General features: G+C 38.5%; 5 protein-coding genes across 5 annotated transcripts; 4 read left to right on the top strand and 1 right to left on the bottom strand.

Annotated features, from left to right (window-relative positions):
• Window positions 1-1,014: 1,014 nt before the first annotated feature.
• LOC149406474 (short-chain dehydrogenase reductase 5-like) lies at window positions 1,015-4,308 on the bottom strand. Its single transcript, XM_089626335.1, has 3 exons — window positions 4,113-4,308; window positions 3,880-3,948; window positions 1,015-2,145 (listed from the first exon to the last, which is right to left on the bottom strand). The coding sequence occupies exons 1-3, from the start codon at window positions 4,133-4,135 to the stop codon at window positions 1,341-1,343; spliced, it is 897 nt and encodes a 298-aa protein (XP_089482461.1). The 5' UTR covers window positions 4,136-4,308; the 3' UTR covers window positions 1,015-1,340.
• A 3,157-nt stretch (window positions 4,309-7,465) lies between these two features.
• Window positions 7,466-8,777, top strand: LOC149406473 (uncharacterized). The gene is made up of 2 exons (XM_089606842.1): window positions 7,466-8,014; window positions 8,088-8,777. Exons 1-2 carry the CDS (start codon window positions 7,466-7,468, stop codon window positions 8,604-8,606), a joined length of 1,068 nt encoding a protein of 355 aa, XP_089462968.1. The 3' UTR covers window positions 8,607-8,777.
• A 139-nt stretch (window positions 8,778-8,916) lies between these two features.
• On the top strand, window positions 8,917-10,959 carry LOC149406472 (mitochondrial phosphate carrier protein 3, mitochondrial-like). The gene is made up of 6 exons (XM_089606852.1): window positions 8,917-9,225; window positions 9,315-9,676; window positions 9,768-9,811; window positions 9,900-10,114; window positions 10,189-10,313; window positions 10,388-10,959. Exons 1-6 carry the CDS (start codon window positions 9,040-9,042, stop codon window positions 10,452-10,454), a joined length of 999 nt encoding a protein of 332 aa, XP_089462978.1. The 5' UTR covers window positions 8,917-9,039; the 3' UTR covers window positions 10,455-10,959.
• A 662-nt stretch (window positions 10,960-11,621) lies between these two features.
• LOC149406471 (uncharacterized) lies at window positions 11,622-12,675 on the top strand. The gene has a single exon (XM_089606874.1). The coding sequence runs from the start codon at window positions 12,068-12,070 to the stop codon at window positions 12,473-12,475; it is 408 nt and encodes a 135-aa protein (XP_089463000.1). The 5' UTR covers window positions 11,622-12,067; the 3' UTR covers window positions 12,476-12,675.
• Window positions 12,676-12,873: 198 nt separating this feature from the next.
• LOC149406470 (mitochondrial phosphate carrier protein 3, mitochondrial-like) lies at window positions 12,874-14,481 on the top strand. The gene is made up of 6 exons (XM_089606864.1): window positions 12,874-13,076; window positions 13,166-13,527; window positions 13,613-13,656; window positions 13,745-13,959; window positions 14,044-14,168; window positions 14,243-14,481. Exons 1-6 carry the CDS (start codon window positions 12,891-12,893, stop codon window positions 14,307-14,309), a joined length of 999 nt encoding a protein of 332 aa, XP_089462990.1. The 5' UTR covers window positions 12,874-12,890; the 3' UTR covers window positions 14,310-14,481.
• The last annotated feature ends 2,612 nt before the right edge of the window (window positions 14,482-17,093 follow it).

The following is a 17,093-nucleotide window of genomic DNA, read 5'->3' as shown; positions in this document are numbered from 1 at the left end:
GAGAAGAACAAACCGTAATGCTGTAACTACCGCTCTGATAAGATCGAATTTAAGTGGAGAGAAAATTAGAGAGAAGGAGAAAAGGGGAGACTAAAGCAAAATTACATATTTACATATATTTATTTTTTAACTAACTTTGTAACAAACTTGCCGACGTAGATGACACGTAGACTAAGCTAAGCTAATTACATAAACCACAACTCATAGAGCTCAGACATCAATAGAACTCAATTCATAACCGGAAAAATACGTTCTTGTTTACCTTATCCGAGTATATTGGAGAATTTTCTGCGGACTTAGTAGTTTTTAAGAACTATTTGTTTATCTTTGGTCTTTATCCTAAAAATTATGCTGGGACTATTAAATTTTTATTTTATTTTTTTGCCGTTTTTTAAAAATAATTTACATTTTTTTATTTTGAAAATTTACGAATTAGTTTCTTCTAATTTTTTATATTAAAATTTTTTATATTAAAATTAGTCTCCCTGATGAACTTTTTTTGCCTCCGTTCCTGTGTGTAGGCGAGTGTAATAATGTTATATATGATTCATAGTTTAATTTTATTATCTAAATCCTTTTAATGTGCTCACGTAATTCAATAAACGTGGCAAGCGCATGCAAAAATAATAGGAGACCGACTGAGAACTGATATTGCTGATCGATATATATATATATATATATATATATATATATATATATATATATCTATATAGTCACTACTGACAACTTCTCCGACAATATTTTATATGGAAATTTGCATATATAAATGTCGTTACATATAAATGTGATTGTCTTTATCCTGTTTGATGATGTGTGTATATAAATGTCGTATATAATACAGAAACAGGTTTCTAATTTTAGTATGTGCGATTTCTATATTAATTATCTGCGTGTATACTATATACAATAATATCAATTAAGAAAGTAATTTTATACGTAAGATCTGTCGGTATTAATGGCACGAGCTGTAAATTGACACATCACATTCACATGTAGCGTAAGTGTGCGGGCTAATGATCAAATCATAAAATATGTATATAATTGTCAAGGAAATGAAACATATATTATTATAAACACATTAATTTCAATTCAAATATCGATAGATGCATGTTTGGGGATTCGGGACGAAAATACGAATATTTTTTTTATTAATGATGGAGTACAAACACTCGTGACCATTGCAATAGAAAACGCCAACTCTCATTCACTCTTTTTTAAAATAAACCTTGGCTATACCCACCAACATTTATGATTTATTAATTCCCTGCAAAAAAAAAAAAAAAAAAAAAACAGACAGCAATACCATTTTTGAATTAGAAAAAAAAAACCACGTCATCCCATCAGAGAAACGAGGAAGGAGAAGGTAAATTAAGATGCTTAAACGCCGTGAAACCTCCGTCAATGACCAAGTTGTGACCCGTAACGAACTTTGCCTCGTCCGACGCCAAGTAAACGGCCGCGTTGGCCACGTCGATCTCATGACACGTGGCGCCTTTCAACTCCCCGACCCCACTCAGGATCTCCCTCAGCTGTTCCTCCGTGGCACCCCTGTAAATTTTCGCGAACTCCCCGAGAGTGAGAGGCGTGGCGATCGGGCCAGGGGATATGCAGTTTATTCGGACCCCGCTCTTGCAGAGATCCGCTGCGGCCGATCTCACGATACCCGCCACGGCGAACTTGGACACGGTGTACGGATGAGGCCCGACTCCACCGGTGAGCCCGCTTATGCTCGCGGTGCAGAGGATCGAGCCCGTCCCGGCCTTCACCATCACCCTCGCCGCGTGCTTGATTCCCGCCACCGTGCCTCTCACGTTGACCGCCATCACCGCGTCGAAGGCCTCGATGTCCAGCTCGGCGATGCCAGGTGGCACCGCCGGACCGGTTATCCCCACGTTGTTGTACATCACGTCCAGCTTTCCGTGCCGCGTCACCGCCGTCTCCACGGCTTCCGCCACGTGGGCTTCGTCTCTCACGTCGCAGGTCACGAAATGGGCCGATGGGCCTAGCTCCTCCGCGGCTCTTGGGCCCACCTCGGTGTCCACGTCAGCTATGATGACTCTGGCCCCGTTTTTTATGAACTCTTGGGCCGTGACTTTCCCAAGCCCACTTGCACCACCGGTTATCAGAGCGACCTTCCCTTCAAGCCTAAATAAGAAATTACAAAACTAACTGTTTTTAGGGGTGATATTTCAAAAATAATTGCTACTTTAAATCTTTGAAAAATTACTCTTTTTTCCAATCATAAATAACTAGATTTATTTTAAAATTAATTTTAGTATAGTACACATAATTTACAAAAAGATGATATGTAAAAAAATGTCTATTTACAACTTAGTAACAGCTATGTCTGTAATAAAAAATTTTAAATATGCTGTTTTTGTAATAAACTACAAAAAACGGCTGCCAAAAACAATAATTACAAAAAACGGCTACCAAAAACAATTTCTACTATATTTTGCTTCTTGTGAATAATAAATAAGAAACCCAAGACACAAGGCACGGAATAATAATATTAAAATGAAAACAGTACGTCCTATCAAAACCTAAAACGAGTATGCGATGCGATAGTAACGAATGTTTTACAAAGACGATGATCTATCACCGTCCAATTAAGAACAATGTTTCTTTTTTCCTAGTGGACCACAAAAATTTCCCCTTGCATTGTAAGTTGTAACATTTTTATATAGTTTAGCAATCTTAAGAGTGGTTTCACTAAAGTATATGTACGTAAGTAGTTTAAACTAAAGTAGAGGCTTTCTGATATATTTTGGCGGTATTTGAGTATGACAACTAACAAGCGTGATAGTTGACAAAACAGGCAAAGGTATGAAAGAGAACGTGTAAGTTATACTATACAAGGCATTGCATGTGATACAAAATTTAAAATATCGACAACTTTCTCTATCAAGTTTACGTGTCACATCCGCGTACATTTGCCATGCGTCTCCAGCTGTTTTTTTTTTCTTTTTTATTTTCTTTCTTCATGTTTTTATGTTACGTGCTAGCCCTAATTATTAATTCCTTATAGTTTGTAATTTATGGTCCAAGTTAAAACAGTTTTCTTGTTAAAATATACTTTGTTAAAATATACTTTTTAACAATCCGAGCTAATTTCGATCAAACTACACCATCTAATATTGACTAATTCATTGATGAGCTTACAAAATATTGACCAATTTGTGTCAACTTAAAATGCAAATTAATACGTAATTTGTGTCAATTTTATTTTTAATTTTTTGATCAAGAAAAACTAGCTTCGAACGTCTAGACAAAGTTAAAAACAAAACTAGTAACAAAAAAATTCTGTCCCAGTAAGAAAAAAAAATTGTACAAGAAAGAAGAGTCTAGCTAAAAACAGATTAAACTATATATATAGTAGAATAAATTATATGATTTGGAGATTAGACGGGTAAAGTAATATATATATATATATATATATATATATATATATATATATATATATATATACTCTCTTTGATCATATTGTCTGATTTAGGATTATACTTTACCCTATATATATATATATATATATATATATATATATATGTATAAACACAACAACAACAAGACATGACATAAGGAATTTAAATCATCACCCGGCTTAAAGTCAAATCTCTTTTTATTGCGTATAAGTCAAACGAATCCCATTCTCATCTCCCCCTTTTTTTTATTCTCCGCTTTAATTTCACTTTCTTAAGTGCTAGCTCTTGAGACCAAAGCGAGTATTTTAAAGTTAAAAAGGTTTAATTTTTGCTTAATTATTAACAAATTAAAAATTAAGAAAGAAGAACAAACGGTAACATATATATATATATATATATATATATATATATATATATATATGTGTGTGTGTGTGTGTGTGTGTGATTGAAAAAGTACCTTCCGGAGGCTCTGGTCGAGTTAAGTCTCGTACCCTTATAACCATTCATGGCTATGGACTTGAACTCTCTAAAAAATAAGAATGAAAGACCAGTATTAGTCAGAAGAATAATAATTCATCAGCCCTAAATCGATAAATGCGTGTGAGACAGTGAATATACATAGAAGTAGTATATTATATAAAATTGCATGGGTATATCGTGTGTGTATATATAGTGTGTGTGTGTGTGAACCTTGTCAACGATCTGATCTTCATATTATATATAGACTCTCGGTGAAGAAGATGATCGGTGATCTAGATATAAGTGTATATTACAGCTGATCTTTCTGTGACGATACTAGCACGAATTCCATGCACGGAGAGAGAGAGAGAGAGAGAGAGAGAGATAATAGATTACAATGATTCTCTTAATATAATGGCCTGGATACATTATTTTGTTTTTATTTTATTATTATTTACTATCTTCTTCTTTTTCTTTTTCTTTTTTTCGTAAAAGGAAAACCACTAGCTTATAGTACTCGAAAAGTTGCTTCCACTAACACATAGCATAAGCTCCCCATAATTTATCTAACTTATTACGACATTCCTGTTTTTTATTTTCAGATTATTAGGGTTTAGGCGATATTTTATTATCCTAAAGAACATAGAAATGCCAAGTACTACTACAGATCCGCATTTATAGGATCAATAATATTCAATATCTGTATTGATATTGACCACAACGTGCAAATTCTTAATGAAGACAAATTATTTTGAAAATTATACTGGCGGTCCGTTATTTTAAACTCGAAATAAATTTATGAATATCATCACAGTCAACAGACATGGGACCCAGTTTTTACTACTTGCAATGCAACCAATCAATGTTGTAGAAATATATAGAAGTTACAGAGTTGGGGTGGAGCGTATTATTCTCATTAACAGTACTATGCAAACGAAACTTTATATATACTTAATGCAACGTAATTGTATTTATTAATTCCATATAATGCTGATAAAATGGATACGGACCACGGTCGAGGGTGCAAGTGGTGGTGGATATCATATTTTACACATAAATTATGGCATGCAAATAGACCATTAGGCCATCGCTGCCTCGAATAAATTAATCAATTCTTTAAAAAAAAATAAATTAATCAATTCTTAAAATCGCATAATTGGTTCAATTAAAACAAAACTACACTCACTCACTCACTTCCCTAATGATATCACTTTACTATAATCCGGGGAAGTGGAGACAAAAATGCGACAACCAAACCCCATAAACTGCAAACGATATCCGTTGTTGTCTCTTGATTATTTTCACCAACTTTTTTTTTCCTTAATATAATTCAGCCACTCCTCCATATGATCTCACAACTAAAAAAAATCAGAAATTTAGACACGAGTCCAATTTTCAATCTGTATATAGCTTAATAGTTACAATTTTAATAGATTAATTAAATATCTTTTTTCTATTAAATCTAAAAACACATATAATTCGTCGTTTAGACCAGTATTTTTAACAAATTTTCAAGGCAAAGCTCTCGACGAAACAATTATTTAGCAGTGATGAAAACATACTTCTCATTTATGATCTATTTTAAATAAAATATGATTAATAAATAAATCAATTGTATATGAATGCTAAGAGAAAAATAAATTGCTTGATTATTTAATTTTTAAAATTTGTGTCTATTTTCTTCAACAAAGATTCTCAAATAAACTAATTTTACCCACTTATATGCATAATAAAAAACCTTAGCTATTAGAATTGTCACTTATATAAAACTTACCTCATCACCTCTTTTTAAGAGTACTTTAATTTTTATTGCTTATAATATTCCCCCTCTCGTTTTTTGTATGCGTCTTTTATTAGTCCATTACTTCACAGTCTCCATATTCGCGTAAAAAAACAGTTTGTTAATCGCGTTTTTGGATTAGCATTCAGAACCGTCCGTGGATCGATCTAGGGTCGGACCCTATGACCGCACGTAGGTTAGGTGTGGTGAAGTTCTTCTATTCTCGTCGTCCTTGCCTCGCCGGAAAGTGATTTCTGGCTCCTCGTCACTTCGTATAGTCGGCCTTCGTGTTCTTCACGTTCTTCGCGTTCTTCAACCTGAGAATCAAGAAACGTGAACTAGGGGGCGCGGAGGGTTTTCCCTTGTCGCTTGTCCCTTGTCGCTTGCGCTTGGTGCTTGTCGCTTGGTGCTTGTCGTTTGGCGCTTGTCGCTTGTCGCTTGTCGCTTGCTGTTTGACGCTTGTCGCTTGTTATGTCAATTTTGCTATCCGGGTGTTAATTATACCATGTGAAAATAACGACATAACATTTTATTTTCAGACTCGTCAAACTCAAACGACGAAGTATTAGTTTTTAAGTTTATATAGTAGATATTAACAATAAGCTCAAAAGTATTTTTGAGGAATATTTAGCTAACTCCGGATATTTAGGTTGTGTTTGTTTATCCTATTGAAAAGAGTTTTTGACTTTTCAAAGTAAAAAAATTGAAAACAGAAGCCAAATACCTGTTTGGTTAGTGATTTACGTTTGCTTTTTCAAAAAAGTTTTGGAGTTGTTTTTCAAATATAACAAAGAAAAGCCAAAACTGTTTAAAGGTGTTTTCAAAAATTGTTTTTGTTTTCCTTTACTGCGGAATGGAATGAGGCTGCTAGATTGCTTTGTATGGAGAGAAAGTCAGATTTTGGAGCCTCGTTGGACCTCAAGATATTGTTTTTTCATATATATATATATATATATATATATATATATATATATATATATATATAACTTAGTGGAACCTAAAAGTTATCGACAGTACTAGTATTTGTGTGACATGAATGCTTTTTGTTTCAAGTTTTTGCTAAAGTTATTAGTCAGTTGACCAAAAAAATATTACTAGGTGCGGATAAATGTTGTTATTATTATTATTTTCTTAATTAGCTTTAATCAAGTTCATGTTTTGCAATGAAGAAAATGAATGGAGTGCCGGTTTATTTCTATAAATTTGGTTAACTTCTCTATCCACTTTCCCACCAAATAATAAAGTACGTAGTACATGTTCTCTATTTGCCAATAAAATTCATTACTAAATACTTACTTCTCATGCACATTGTATTGCTCAAGCTATGTGGAATAATTATGCATGATTTCATATTTATGATGACAAAAAATTTGTTGTATTCAATCTAAACAATAATGTCATATTTATATTTTGTGTAGTTAAATTTAAGTTTAAAAAAATTGAGTTAAGAAATTGTTTCCATGTACCAAACAGTTTTCTCAGTTTTTTCAATTTCTCAAAAACAAAAATGAAAACTGTACCAAACAGCTTTTTGAAAACAACTGCAAAATAATTTTTCAATACAACTACAAAAATTTGAAAACAGAAAACAAAAAACTTTTTGAGTTAACTACCAAACACAACCTTAGCTTTTGAGGAATTCTGAGAATGATTTCAAATGTTAGGTATTTAGGGAATTCAACGTAAGTTACACGTTTACTTTCATACCGTGTCGTTCATTAAAGAGCCATTGGGCTGGGCCGAAGATAGTTGGGCTGCCCATTTGTGCATGTCGGTCGGGTCGGGTGGGTAATTGTCGATTGCGATGACGATAGAAAGTGGAAAGAGCAGAGAGAGAGAGAGAGAGAGAGAGAGAGAGAGAGAAAGAATGGGTTCGACTCAGTCCGTAGGTGCATCGGCGGCGGAGGAGGAAGAAGAGAGCTCATCATCTGAAGAAGAAGAAGAAGAAGAAGAAGAGAGGAGAGAGTCGGGAAGCGCGGTGGCGATGAAGAAGGTTCTCCAGCAAGAGCCGGAGATGCTTCCGTGCCACGCGTCAGCCTCTCCGCTGTCGCCGCAGCTGTCATCGCTGGGAACGCCGCGCATCAAGGTGTGGGACCCGTACAACGTCCTCGCCCCTCCGCCGCCGCCGGAGCTCGAAGCCTCGGAGGTGTTCCTGATCAGCCAGGGCCAGTGCCAGCTCAGCCTCACCCCCGACTTGATCGGCGGCCGATGCCCCAACGCCGCCCTAACCCCCGCCGGAAAACGCCAGGCCAGAGCCCTCGCCGTGTTCCTCAACTCCCAGGGCGTCCGATTCAGCGCCGTCTACACCTCTCCCATGGATCGCGCCAGATCCATGGCCGTCTCCGTCTGCCAGGTAACCAGATCGCACATTCGATGATTCCAATTCCGATTCGCCGATCGCGATCTGATCTGATTTGAGGAACCAGGAAATGCGGTTGGCGGAGGAGGATATTCAGGTTTCGGAGGCGCTGGCGGAGATGAGCCAGGGGCAGTGGGAGGGTTGCCACCGGTCGGAGACGTACTCCGGCGAGGCGGCGAGGTTGATGGAGCCGGATTTCTCGGCTCCCTCCGGTGAGACGCTGAGGCAGGTCGAGTTTCGGATGGTCGAGTTCGTGAACGGAACGCTTCCGCGGAGATCGGATCACCATCATCATCATCATCAGCATAGGAAGAGGTCAGGCAAGAGCAGGCTTCAGCTGATGAGCACCAACCACCGCCACGACGACGACGATGGCTCCGCCGGAGCTGCCGGGACCCGAGTCATCGGAGTGTTCAGCCACGCAGTGCCCATAAAGTGCTTGCTCACCGGAATTCTCGGATGCGGGCCCCACATGTCCCACAAGCTCTGCGTCGACGAGTCTTCGGTCACGGTCCTTCACCATTCATGGAAGACCGGGTGGCAGATCAAGAAGCTGAACGAAACTGCTCACCTCAGGCTTCTCTAGTCTTTTCTCTTCTCTTCTCTTCTCTTCTCTTCTGTTTGATTGTTGTATTCATATTTTATTTATTTGATTCTTTTGAGTATATACTTGTTTAGGCGCCCAATCAAACATTGCCATGCTTTGCTTGCCTGCCTGTACCTGTAACACATACAAAATACGTTTTACTTTTCTCAACTATGTAACTTTCAATTTCAATCGCATGCTAGTAGCCAAGTCAAACACTCTAAAAGAGAGACTTTTTCTGTTCCTTGTGTATCAAGTAACTTTAAGAAATTGACTTTTCATCAACTTACCACACGCAGCCAAGCTAGAATTGTCTCAACTTTGACTCCATTCCATTGCCTTAGTTTTTTTGTTGTTGTATACAAATTGCCAATCTATAAGTTACAAACCAAATATACATGCATACATAGCTTTTGACACAGCAGTTCTCTTGATGGCCTTCTCCGATAAAACCTCGTTCAAGTCCCGGGTAATGGCGGGATCTCCGGCCGAGGCCGGGAAGAGGATCGAGATGTTTTCTCCGGCGTACTACGCGGCCTGCACGGCCGGCGGAGTCCTCAGCTGCGGTCTGACACACACCGCCGTAACTCCTCTGGACCTCGTGAAGTGCAACATGCAGGTTTGTTTTAAGCTTTCACATCATATCATGTTGTATGGCATATGTGAGAGCTAAGGCTCGACCTTGTCTTTCCTTGTTTGGTGTCACAGATCGACCCGGCAAAGTACAAAAGCGTATCGTCGGGTTTCGGAGTCCTAGTGAGGGAACAGGGCGTGAGAGGGTTGTTCAAAGGATGGTCGCCCACTCTGCTCGGCTACAGCGCTCAGGGTGCTTGCAAGATGGGGTTCTACGAGTTCTTCAAGAAGTACTACTCTGATCTTGCCGGGCCCGAATACGCTTCCAAGTACAAGACCTTGATCTACCTTGCCGGCTCTGCCTCCGCTGAGGTCATCGCTGACGTCGCCCTCTGCCCGTTAGAGGCGGTCAAGGTCCGGGTTCAAACTCAGCCGGGATTCGCTCGCGGGCTCTCCGACGGCCTGCCCAAGTTTGTCAAGTCTGAAGGAGCTCTCGGGTACCCAAACTTATGCTTACTTCGAGATTTTATCACGTGCTAACTCCATTACTAATCATTTGAATCCATTATTAACCATTGGTTCACCCAGGTTGTACAAGGGTATTGGTCCACTCTGGGGTCGTCAAATACCATGTGAGTTGCATAACATTAGGCTCGTCTTTACGGAACATTGATGGGTGTTCTAGTGAACATTTATTCGGACCCGTGTTTTGTATTGCAGATACAATGATGAAGTTTGCGTCGTTTGAGAACATAGTGGAGAGGATATACAAGCACGGGATGACGACTCCGAAGGAAGAGTGCAGCAAGGGCGTGCAGCTCGGGGTGAGCTTTGGGGGCGGATACATTGCGGGCGTGTTGTGTGCCATTGTCTCTCATCCGGCCGATAATCTCGTGTCCTTCCTCAACAACGCCAAAGGAGCTACTGTCGGCGATGTAAGTGCATTATCACAGCGTCGTGTTTGATCTGCGCATGTAATGATGGTTTTTTTTTTGGCCAAACTGAGCAGGCTGTAAAGAAGATGGGATTGTTGGGTCTGTGTACGCGTGGCCTTCCTCTTCGTATCTTCATGATTGGAACTCTTACGGGAGCTCAATGGGGTATATACGACGCCTTCAAGGTTTTCGTGGGGCTGTAAGTATTTCTTCACTCTTTGTGAATCGGATGAAGTTAAATGTTTGGGCTTTTCTGATTAAATTATTGAACAGGCCGACCACTGGCGGTGTTACTCCGGCTGCACGACTCACCGCTGTTGCCGACCTTGCCAATGCGTAAGAAGTTCAACGGGCATCGGTTTTTATGGCTTATAATCGGGTCGAATAAACAGTTGGGGAAATGGTGATGTTTGGTCAAAATACTACTTATATACTCAAAGTTTTTTTTTCTTTGACAAAAATACCACATGTTACGTTATAGTGAGTCCGTTACTACTCGAACCGTTAAATTCAAATAGAAATTTTAACGGCAAAGTATTTACGTGTAACTAAATTTGAAACTTTGAGTATTTTTGCCTAAGAAAAAAAGAATCAGTATATAAGTAGTGTTTTGTCTAAACTTTGAGTATTTTTGTCACCATTTCCGCTAAACAAGAAAAAAACACAATTCGTTTTGGTGGATGGTTCTGTTCCCATTTTATTCTCCTTGAACTTAGTTTAGGACTTTAGATCAAGATAACTTATTATGTGCAACAAAAAATAGTATAACTTTGTGTTTCAATATGCCTCTTCAATACTTTTGTTATATTTTGCAGCTTGTTTGCAATTGTAATTCTTTTTTATTATTTCAAGTTTAGTTTACATTATCCTCGTAATGCTTCGTGGTACAACATACAGGAAGCACTTGGGAGTTCAATATATACAAACACATAAAAGGCACCGAAGAGCAAAAATCGAGGAAATTCAATATCTTGCTCGCAAATGAATTACATCATAAAGTGGGGGTGAAATCGATTCGGTTCGGTTTTGGACCAATTTGAAAACCGAAACCGAATTTTCGGTTTTAAAAATTTTGGACCAATGACCGAATCGAATTGGTCCAAAACCAAAAATCGGTTAACCGAAAATTCGGTTAACCAGTTTTGTAAAACCGATAACCGGTTTTATAACTGTTTTAAAACTGGTTAACCAGTTTTGAAACCGGTTAACCGAAAAAATCGGTTAACCGATTTCAAAATTGGATGACCAAATTTAAAGATGTTACAATTATCCAAATCGGTTATCCGGTTTTAAAATTGGTTATCCGGTTTCAAAACTGGATAAAAAAAAATCGATTAAATAACCGATAACCGAACCGATTCTTAAATTCGATTTCGGTTAACCGAACCGAAATTCGTTTGATGATGTGGCACCGAATTTCGGTTCCGGATCGATTTGTTTATCGGTTTAACCAATTTTCGATCAATTTTTGTACACCCCTATCGTAAAGAGAGCGACATCGGCTATTATTTGCGTCAACTCTAATAAAATATTGGCAACGAGTCTGTAAAGCTCGACAATTCTCACAAACTCACCATACTCTGCGACGAGTAGTAGGGGCCGTCGATAAACATCTTAAAAGCATCATTTCAAGTGTAAATATAAATAAACAACAAAAGAATATGAACCCCTAAACCCTAATATACAAATACAATAATGATTTATTTTTTCGGTCTCGACCCTCTCACGTATTTGTTATGGAGGAATCCGCAGGTTTGGGCTTCTTTCATAAACAAAAGCAAAAAAAATAAGGATGAGAAATCATCAAGAATCAAACAAGATCAACGGTGAAGGAGACGTAAGGATGGGCTTCAGTGTCGCCGCCTCAGCCAGCCATTCCTCCGTCGATCTCATCTTCGTTTTCCCACCGGTGGGAGGGTTGCCACCGGTCGGAGACGTACTCCGGCGAGGTTGATGGAGCCGGATTTCTCGGCTCCCTCCGGTGAGACGCTGAGGCAGGTCGAGTTTCGGATGGTAGAGTTCGTGAACGGAACGCTTCCGTGGAGATCGGATCACCATCATCATCATCATCAGAATCAGCATAGGAAGAGGTCAGGCAAGAGCAGGCTTCAGCTGATGAGCACCAACCACCGCCACGACGACGACAATGGCTCCGCCGGAGCCGCCGGGACCCGAGTCATCGGAGTGTTCAGCCACGCAGTGCCCATAAAGTGCTTGCTCACCGGAATTCTCGGCTGCGGGTCCCACATGTCCCACAAGCTCTGCGTCGACGAGTCTTCGGTCACGGTCCTTCACCATTCATGGAAGACCGGGTGGCAAATCAAGAAGCTGAACAAAACCACTCACCTCAGGCATCTCTAGTCTATTCTCTTCTCTTCTGTTTGATTGTTGTATTTTGTTTATTTGATTCTTTTGAGTACATACTTGTTTAGGCGCCCAATCAAACATTGCCATGCTTTGCTTGCCTGCCTGTACCTGTAGCACATTCAAAATTCGTTTCACGTTTCTCAACTATGTAACTTTGAAATCGCATGCTAGTAGCCAAGTCAAACTCTAAATGAGAGACCTTTTCTGTTCCTTGTGTAACAAGTAACTTAAGAAATTGAATTTTCATCAACTTACCACACGCAGCTAAGCTAGAATTGTCTCAACTTTGACTCCATTCCATTTGCCTTAGTTTTTGTTGTTGTATATAAATTGCAAATCTATAAGTTATACACCATACATACATGCATATATAGCTTGTTGACGCAGCAGAAGCATACTATTTGTCTCGATGGCCTTCTCCGATAAAACCTCGTTCAAGTCTCGGGTAATGGCGGGATCTCCGGCCGAGGCCGGGAAGAGGATCGAGATGTTTTCTCCGGCGTACTACGCGGCCTGCACGGCCGGCGGAGTCCTCAGCTGCGGTCTGACACACACCGCCGTAACTCCTCTGGACCTTGTGAAGTGCAACATGCAGGTTTGTTTTAAGCTTTCACATCATATCATATTGTATGGCATATGTGAGAGCAAAGGCTCGACCTTGTCTTTCCTTGTTTGGTGTCACAGATCGATCCGGCAAAGTACAAAAGCATATCGTCGGGTTTCGGAATCCTAGTGAGGGAACAGGGCGTGAGAGGGTTGTTCAAAGGATGGTCGCCCACTCTGCTCGGCTACAGCGCTCAGGGTGCTTGCAAGATGGGGTTCTACGAGTTCTTCAAGAAGTCCTACACGGATCTTGCCGGGCCCGAATACGCTTCCAAGTACAAGACCTTGATCTACCTTGCCAGCTCTGCCTCGACTGAGGTCATCGCCGACGTCGCTCTCTGCCCGTTCGAGGCGGTCAAGGTTCGGGTTCAAACTCAGCCGGGATTCGCTCGCGGGCTCTCCGACGGCCTGCCCAAGTTTGTCAAGTCTGAAGGAGCTCTCGGGTAAACCTAAACATACGCTTACTTCAAGATTCTCGTAATGTTATCAGGTTCTTATACGAACCTCGCTCACCATCGGTTTACCCAGGTTGTACAAGGGTATTGTTCCACTCTGGGGTCGACAAATTCCATGTGAGTTTTAAAACGAGTCTCGCCTTTGCGCAAACATTGATGGGTTTGTGAGAGGTCTAGTGAACTCTTAGCTTCTCTTCTCTTTCAGATACAATGATGAAGTTTGCATCGTTTGAGAACATAGTGGAGTGGATATACAAGCACGGGATTCCGACTCCGAAGGAAGAATGCAGCAAGGGCGTGCAGCTCGGGGTGAGCGTTGCCGGCGGATACATTGCGGGCGTGTTGTGTGCCATTGTCTCTCATCCCGCCGATAACCTCGTGTCCTTCCTCAACAACGCCAAAGGAGCAACGGTCGGCGATGTAAGTGCATAACTACAGCGCTGTGTTTCGTGACCTGATTTGCGCATGTAATTCTTTTTTTTTTTTTTGGCCAAAACTGAGCAGGCCGTAAAGAAGATGGGAGTGTTGGGTCTGTGTACGCGTGGCCTTCCTCTTCGTATCTTCATGATTGGAACTCTTTCGGGAGCTCAATGGGGTATATACGACGCCTTCAAGGTTTTCGTGGGGCTGTAAGTATTTCTTCACTCTTTGGGAATCGGATGAAGTTAAATGTTTGGGCTTTTCTGATTAAATTGTTGATCAGGCCGACCACTGGTGGTGTTACTCCGGCTGCACGGCTCACCACTGTTACTGACCTTGCCAATGCGTAAGAAGTTCAATGGGCATCGGGTCGAATAAACAATTTATACGAATTAGAAATAAACACAATTCTTTTGGGAAGATGGCTCTGGTCCCATTTATTCTCCTTGAACTCAGGGTTTAGATCAAGATAATTTTTTTATGTACAACCAAAAATAATATAGCTTCGTGTTTCGATAAGCCTCTTCAATACTTCTGCTATATTTTGCAATTGTAATTCCTATTAAAATTAGAATTATTCTTTTTAATTGCAAGTATAGTTATCCTATTTATGCTGCTTGGTACTACATACCGTAGCACTTGCGACTTTTAAGTTTACTCCATGAACAAGCAGCTCTGTAATCTGTTAAAGCAAATGGTAAATGATTTGAAATTATAACTATGACTATCGGTTCATATGAGCGGCGGATTTTCGGCATATGCACAATATTAAGATATCAAGCGCGGGATCTCGTTTTCCGCACTAATGCGAGAGCGGTTAAAGCATAAGCGCTAGGTTGCTAAAATCGTGTGAACACTCTTGATTGTAATGTTTGTCGTATTTTTAGGGTTTGAGATCGATAGATGAAAATTCGGTATTGACATAAGTTGTTAAATGCTCGAGAGAGATTTAGCGATAATATTACGTGAGTGTGATTAGTGAAGAGAGAGAACTGAGAAATTGCGCGAATATTCTAGAAATCGCGACCATAGAAGAGTTTAGTGAATCCGTTGCTCTTATCGTCTCCATAATCATCATTTGTAGTCTTGAGTTCAATTTGTTATTAGTTAGTTAAGTTTTGGTTAAGCAAAATTCTCATGAAATCGACTCATTTTTACGATTTTACTACTTGAGCTACTACATGTGCTTGCGTACGAAAATATTGCAACAGTTTTTTTACACATATAGACTTTGGCTTTGTCAAGCCTTTTTTGTATTTATTTATTAGCTTTAGGTGGGTGTTGAAGAATTGAAACGGTCAAAACTCAAAACACCACGTGTTTTTTCACAAAGCATTTATAGCACGTGCAGCATAATAGGGAGCTTTGCACTTTTCCACACAGAAAATATAAAAATAACGGGATTTATCTCAAAACCTAAAAAAGGAAAACGCATGTGCTTAATTTTACTATTTCACCAAATATATGTCATTGAGCAGAGAATTTTTAGTGCTTTACTGCTTATCACAAAGAAACAAGACTAAGTCCGAAGGGGGAAATAAATACGTAAAGTGACCAAAAATGACCAACCCGGTATATAGCTAATAAAGTCATACATAAAAGCTTGATGGTTATTAACAAAGTAGAACCATGTGAATGTACGAATACTATACATTTAGCATATCATCATTCAGTCATTTACTAATATATAATACCAGTGGAATTTTTTTGTTACTATAGGATGGGCCTTGGGTCAACGTATTTTATATTATATCTAAGAAGCAGACACAAATAATGTACACAACTTGGAAGTTGAATCAATACATACCCTAAAAGAGTGAATGTTAAAAGATATAAAACGTTTCGTTATCCCTCCCCTGCTTGTCAGGTTTCGTCATCTCTCCCTGCTTGCCACGTTGCCTTTTCTTTTTGCTTATCACGTGACCTTTTTGCTTGGAGCCTTTTCTTTTCCGGCAGTGCAGCACAATATTCAAAATGAATCTTTGAAATTTGTTTTTAGCCTACGTTTCACAACTTTTAGATAAATAACCAACAAGTTTTTATAGTAATAATTAAGATTTGATTTGCCCTTATTTATTAACAAATTCGTCATTTTCCCTCTCCTACTTTTTTTCCTACATTTTTTTTACATAAAAACTTCATGAAAAAAACCATATCTATCTCATATGAACTCGAAATTTAGTGATTCCAAATCCTACGGATTCGTGACGCCGAGATCTTCAAAAATAGATCCATTGTGTTTGTAGAAAAATCACGATATTTTCTTAAATATGAAAATAACTGAAATTTTTTGAAATTATCAAAAAAATAGATGGAAACGTAAATATGATGCATTAAACATATTTTTTCATCAAACACAATGGGTCTATTTTTGAAGATCTCGACGCCACGAATTTGTAGGATCTGAAATCACTCAATTTCGAGTTCGTATGAGAAATATATGAATTTTTGAAGTTTTAATGCAAAAAAAAAAAATTGAAAAAAATAGGAGAGAGAAAGTGACGAATTTGTTAATAAATAATGGCAAATCAAACCTTAATTATTGCCACATAACCCATTTGGCTATATCTCTAAAAATTGTCAAACGTAGGTTAGATCCAAAATCACATGTTTAAAGTGGCCTAATTAGTTACAAATTTATTTTCTTAATCAGTAGCAATCTATAATAAAAAAATCTCTCTCTAAGCATTATATCCATCCTTAATAATTTTTTAAATTGTTTTTCTTTAATTATGTTTCTCTCTCTCATGATTCAATCTTACTACCTCTCCCAAATATTTATTTTTCTTTCTATCTCTAAAAAAACATAAATAATTTTTTTATAACGATATCATTAATATATAAAGTTAGATAATCATAGATATGTATATATATATTCAGTTAATACATGTGTTTCTATTTTTCTCATTTTTTTATTATTATTTAAATATAAATACCTATTACTTATGTAAATATTTAAGCATGTTTCATTAATACTTTGTCTATTTCTAATATCTTATTTATTGGATACTTATTTTCTCTTAGTGTATTCATTACTTAGTAACTCATTTCAATTATCTTTTTTAAGTATTTCTTCATGAAAACTATAGAAAACTAGCCAAATTGAAACATTAAAATTTTAATTTAGCCAACTG

This window comes from Urtica dioica, chromosome 1, assembly GCF_054948205.1.
Source record: "Urtica dioica subsp. dioica isolate 48M chromosome 1, U.dioica_male_clone48M_v1_H2, whole genome shotgun sequence".
Lineage (NCBI taxonomy): Eukaryota > Viridiplantae > Streptophyta > Magnoliopsida > Rosales > Urticaceae > Urtica > Urtica dioica.
Note: the sequence above shows the minus strand (reverse complement) of the source record. Positions and strands in the feature narration are given on the sequence as shown.

Coding starts and splice junctions, on each gene's coding strand:
- LOC149406472 (XM_089606852.1), top strand. CDS start 9,040: ATGGCCTTCTCCGATAAAACCTCGTTCAAGTCCCGGGTAATGGCGGGA. Junction 9,677..9,767: donor AAGTCTGAAGGAGCTCTCGG/GTACCCAAACTT, acceptor TGGTTCACCCAG/GTTGTACAAGGGTATTGGTC. Junction 10,115..10,188: donor AAGGAGCTACTGTCGGCGAT/GTAAGTGCATTA, acceptor CAAACTGAGCAG/GCTGTAAAGAAGATGGGATT.
- LOC149406470 (XM_089606864.1), top strand. CDS start 12,891: ATGGCCTTCTCCGATAAAACCTCGTTCAAGTCTCGGGTAATGGCGGGA. Junction 13,528..13,612: donor AAGTCTGAAGGAGCTCTCGG/GTAAACCTAAAC, acceptor CGGTTTACCCAG/GTTGTACAAGGGTATTGTTC. Junction 13,657..13,744: donor CTGGGGTCGACAAATTCCAT/GTGAGTTTTAAA, acceptor CTTCTCTTTCAG/ATACAATGATGAAGTTTGCA.
- LOC149406474 (XM_089626335.1), bottom strand. CDS start 4,135: ATGAAGATCAGATCGTTGACAAG. Junction 3,949..4,112: donor AAGATCAGATCGTTGACAAG/GTTCACACACAC, acceptor CTTATTTTTTAG/AGAGTTCAAGTCCATAGCCA. Junction 2,146..3,879: donor TCGACCAGAGCCTCCGGAAG/GTACTTTTTCAA, acceptor TTTCTTATTTAG/GCTTGAAGGGAAGGTCGCTC.
- LOC149406471 (XM_089606874.1), top strand. CDS start 12,068: ATGGAGCCGGATTTCTCGGCTCCCTCCGGTGAGACGCTGAGGCAGGTC.
- LOC149406473 (XM_089606842.1), top strand. CDS start 7,466: ATGACGATAGAAAGTGGAAAGAGCAGAGAGAGAGAGAGAGAGAGAGAG. Junction 8,015..8,087: donor TGGCCGTCTCCGTCTGCCAG/GTAACCAGATCG, acceptor TTGAGGAACCAG/GAAATGCGGTTGGCGGAGGA.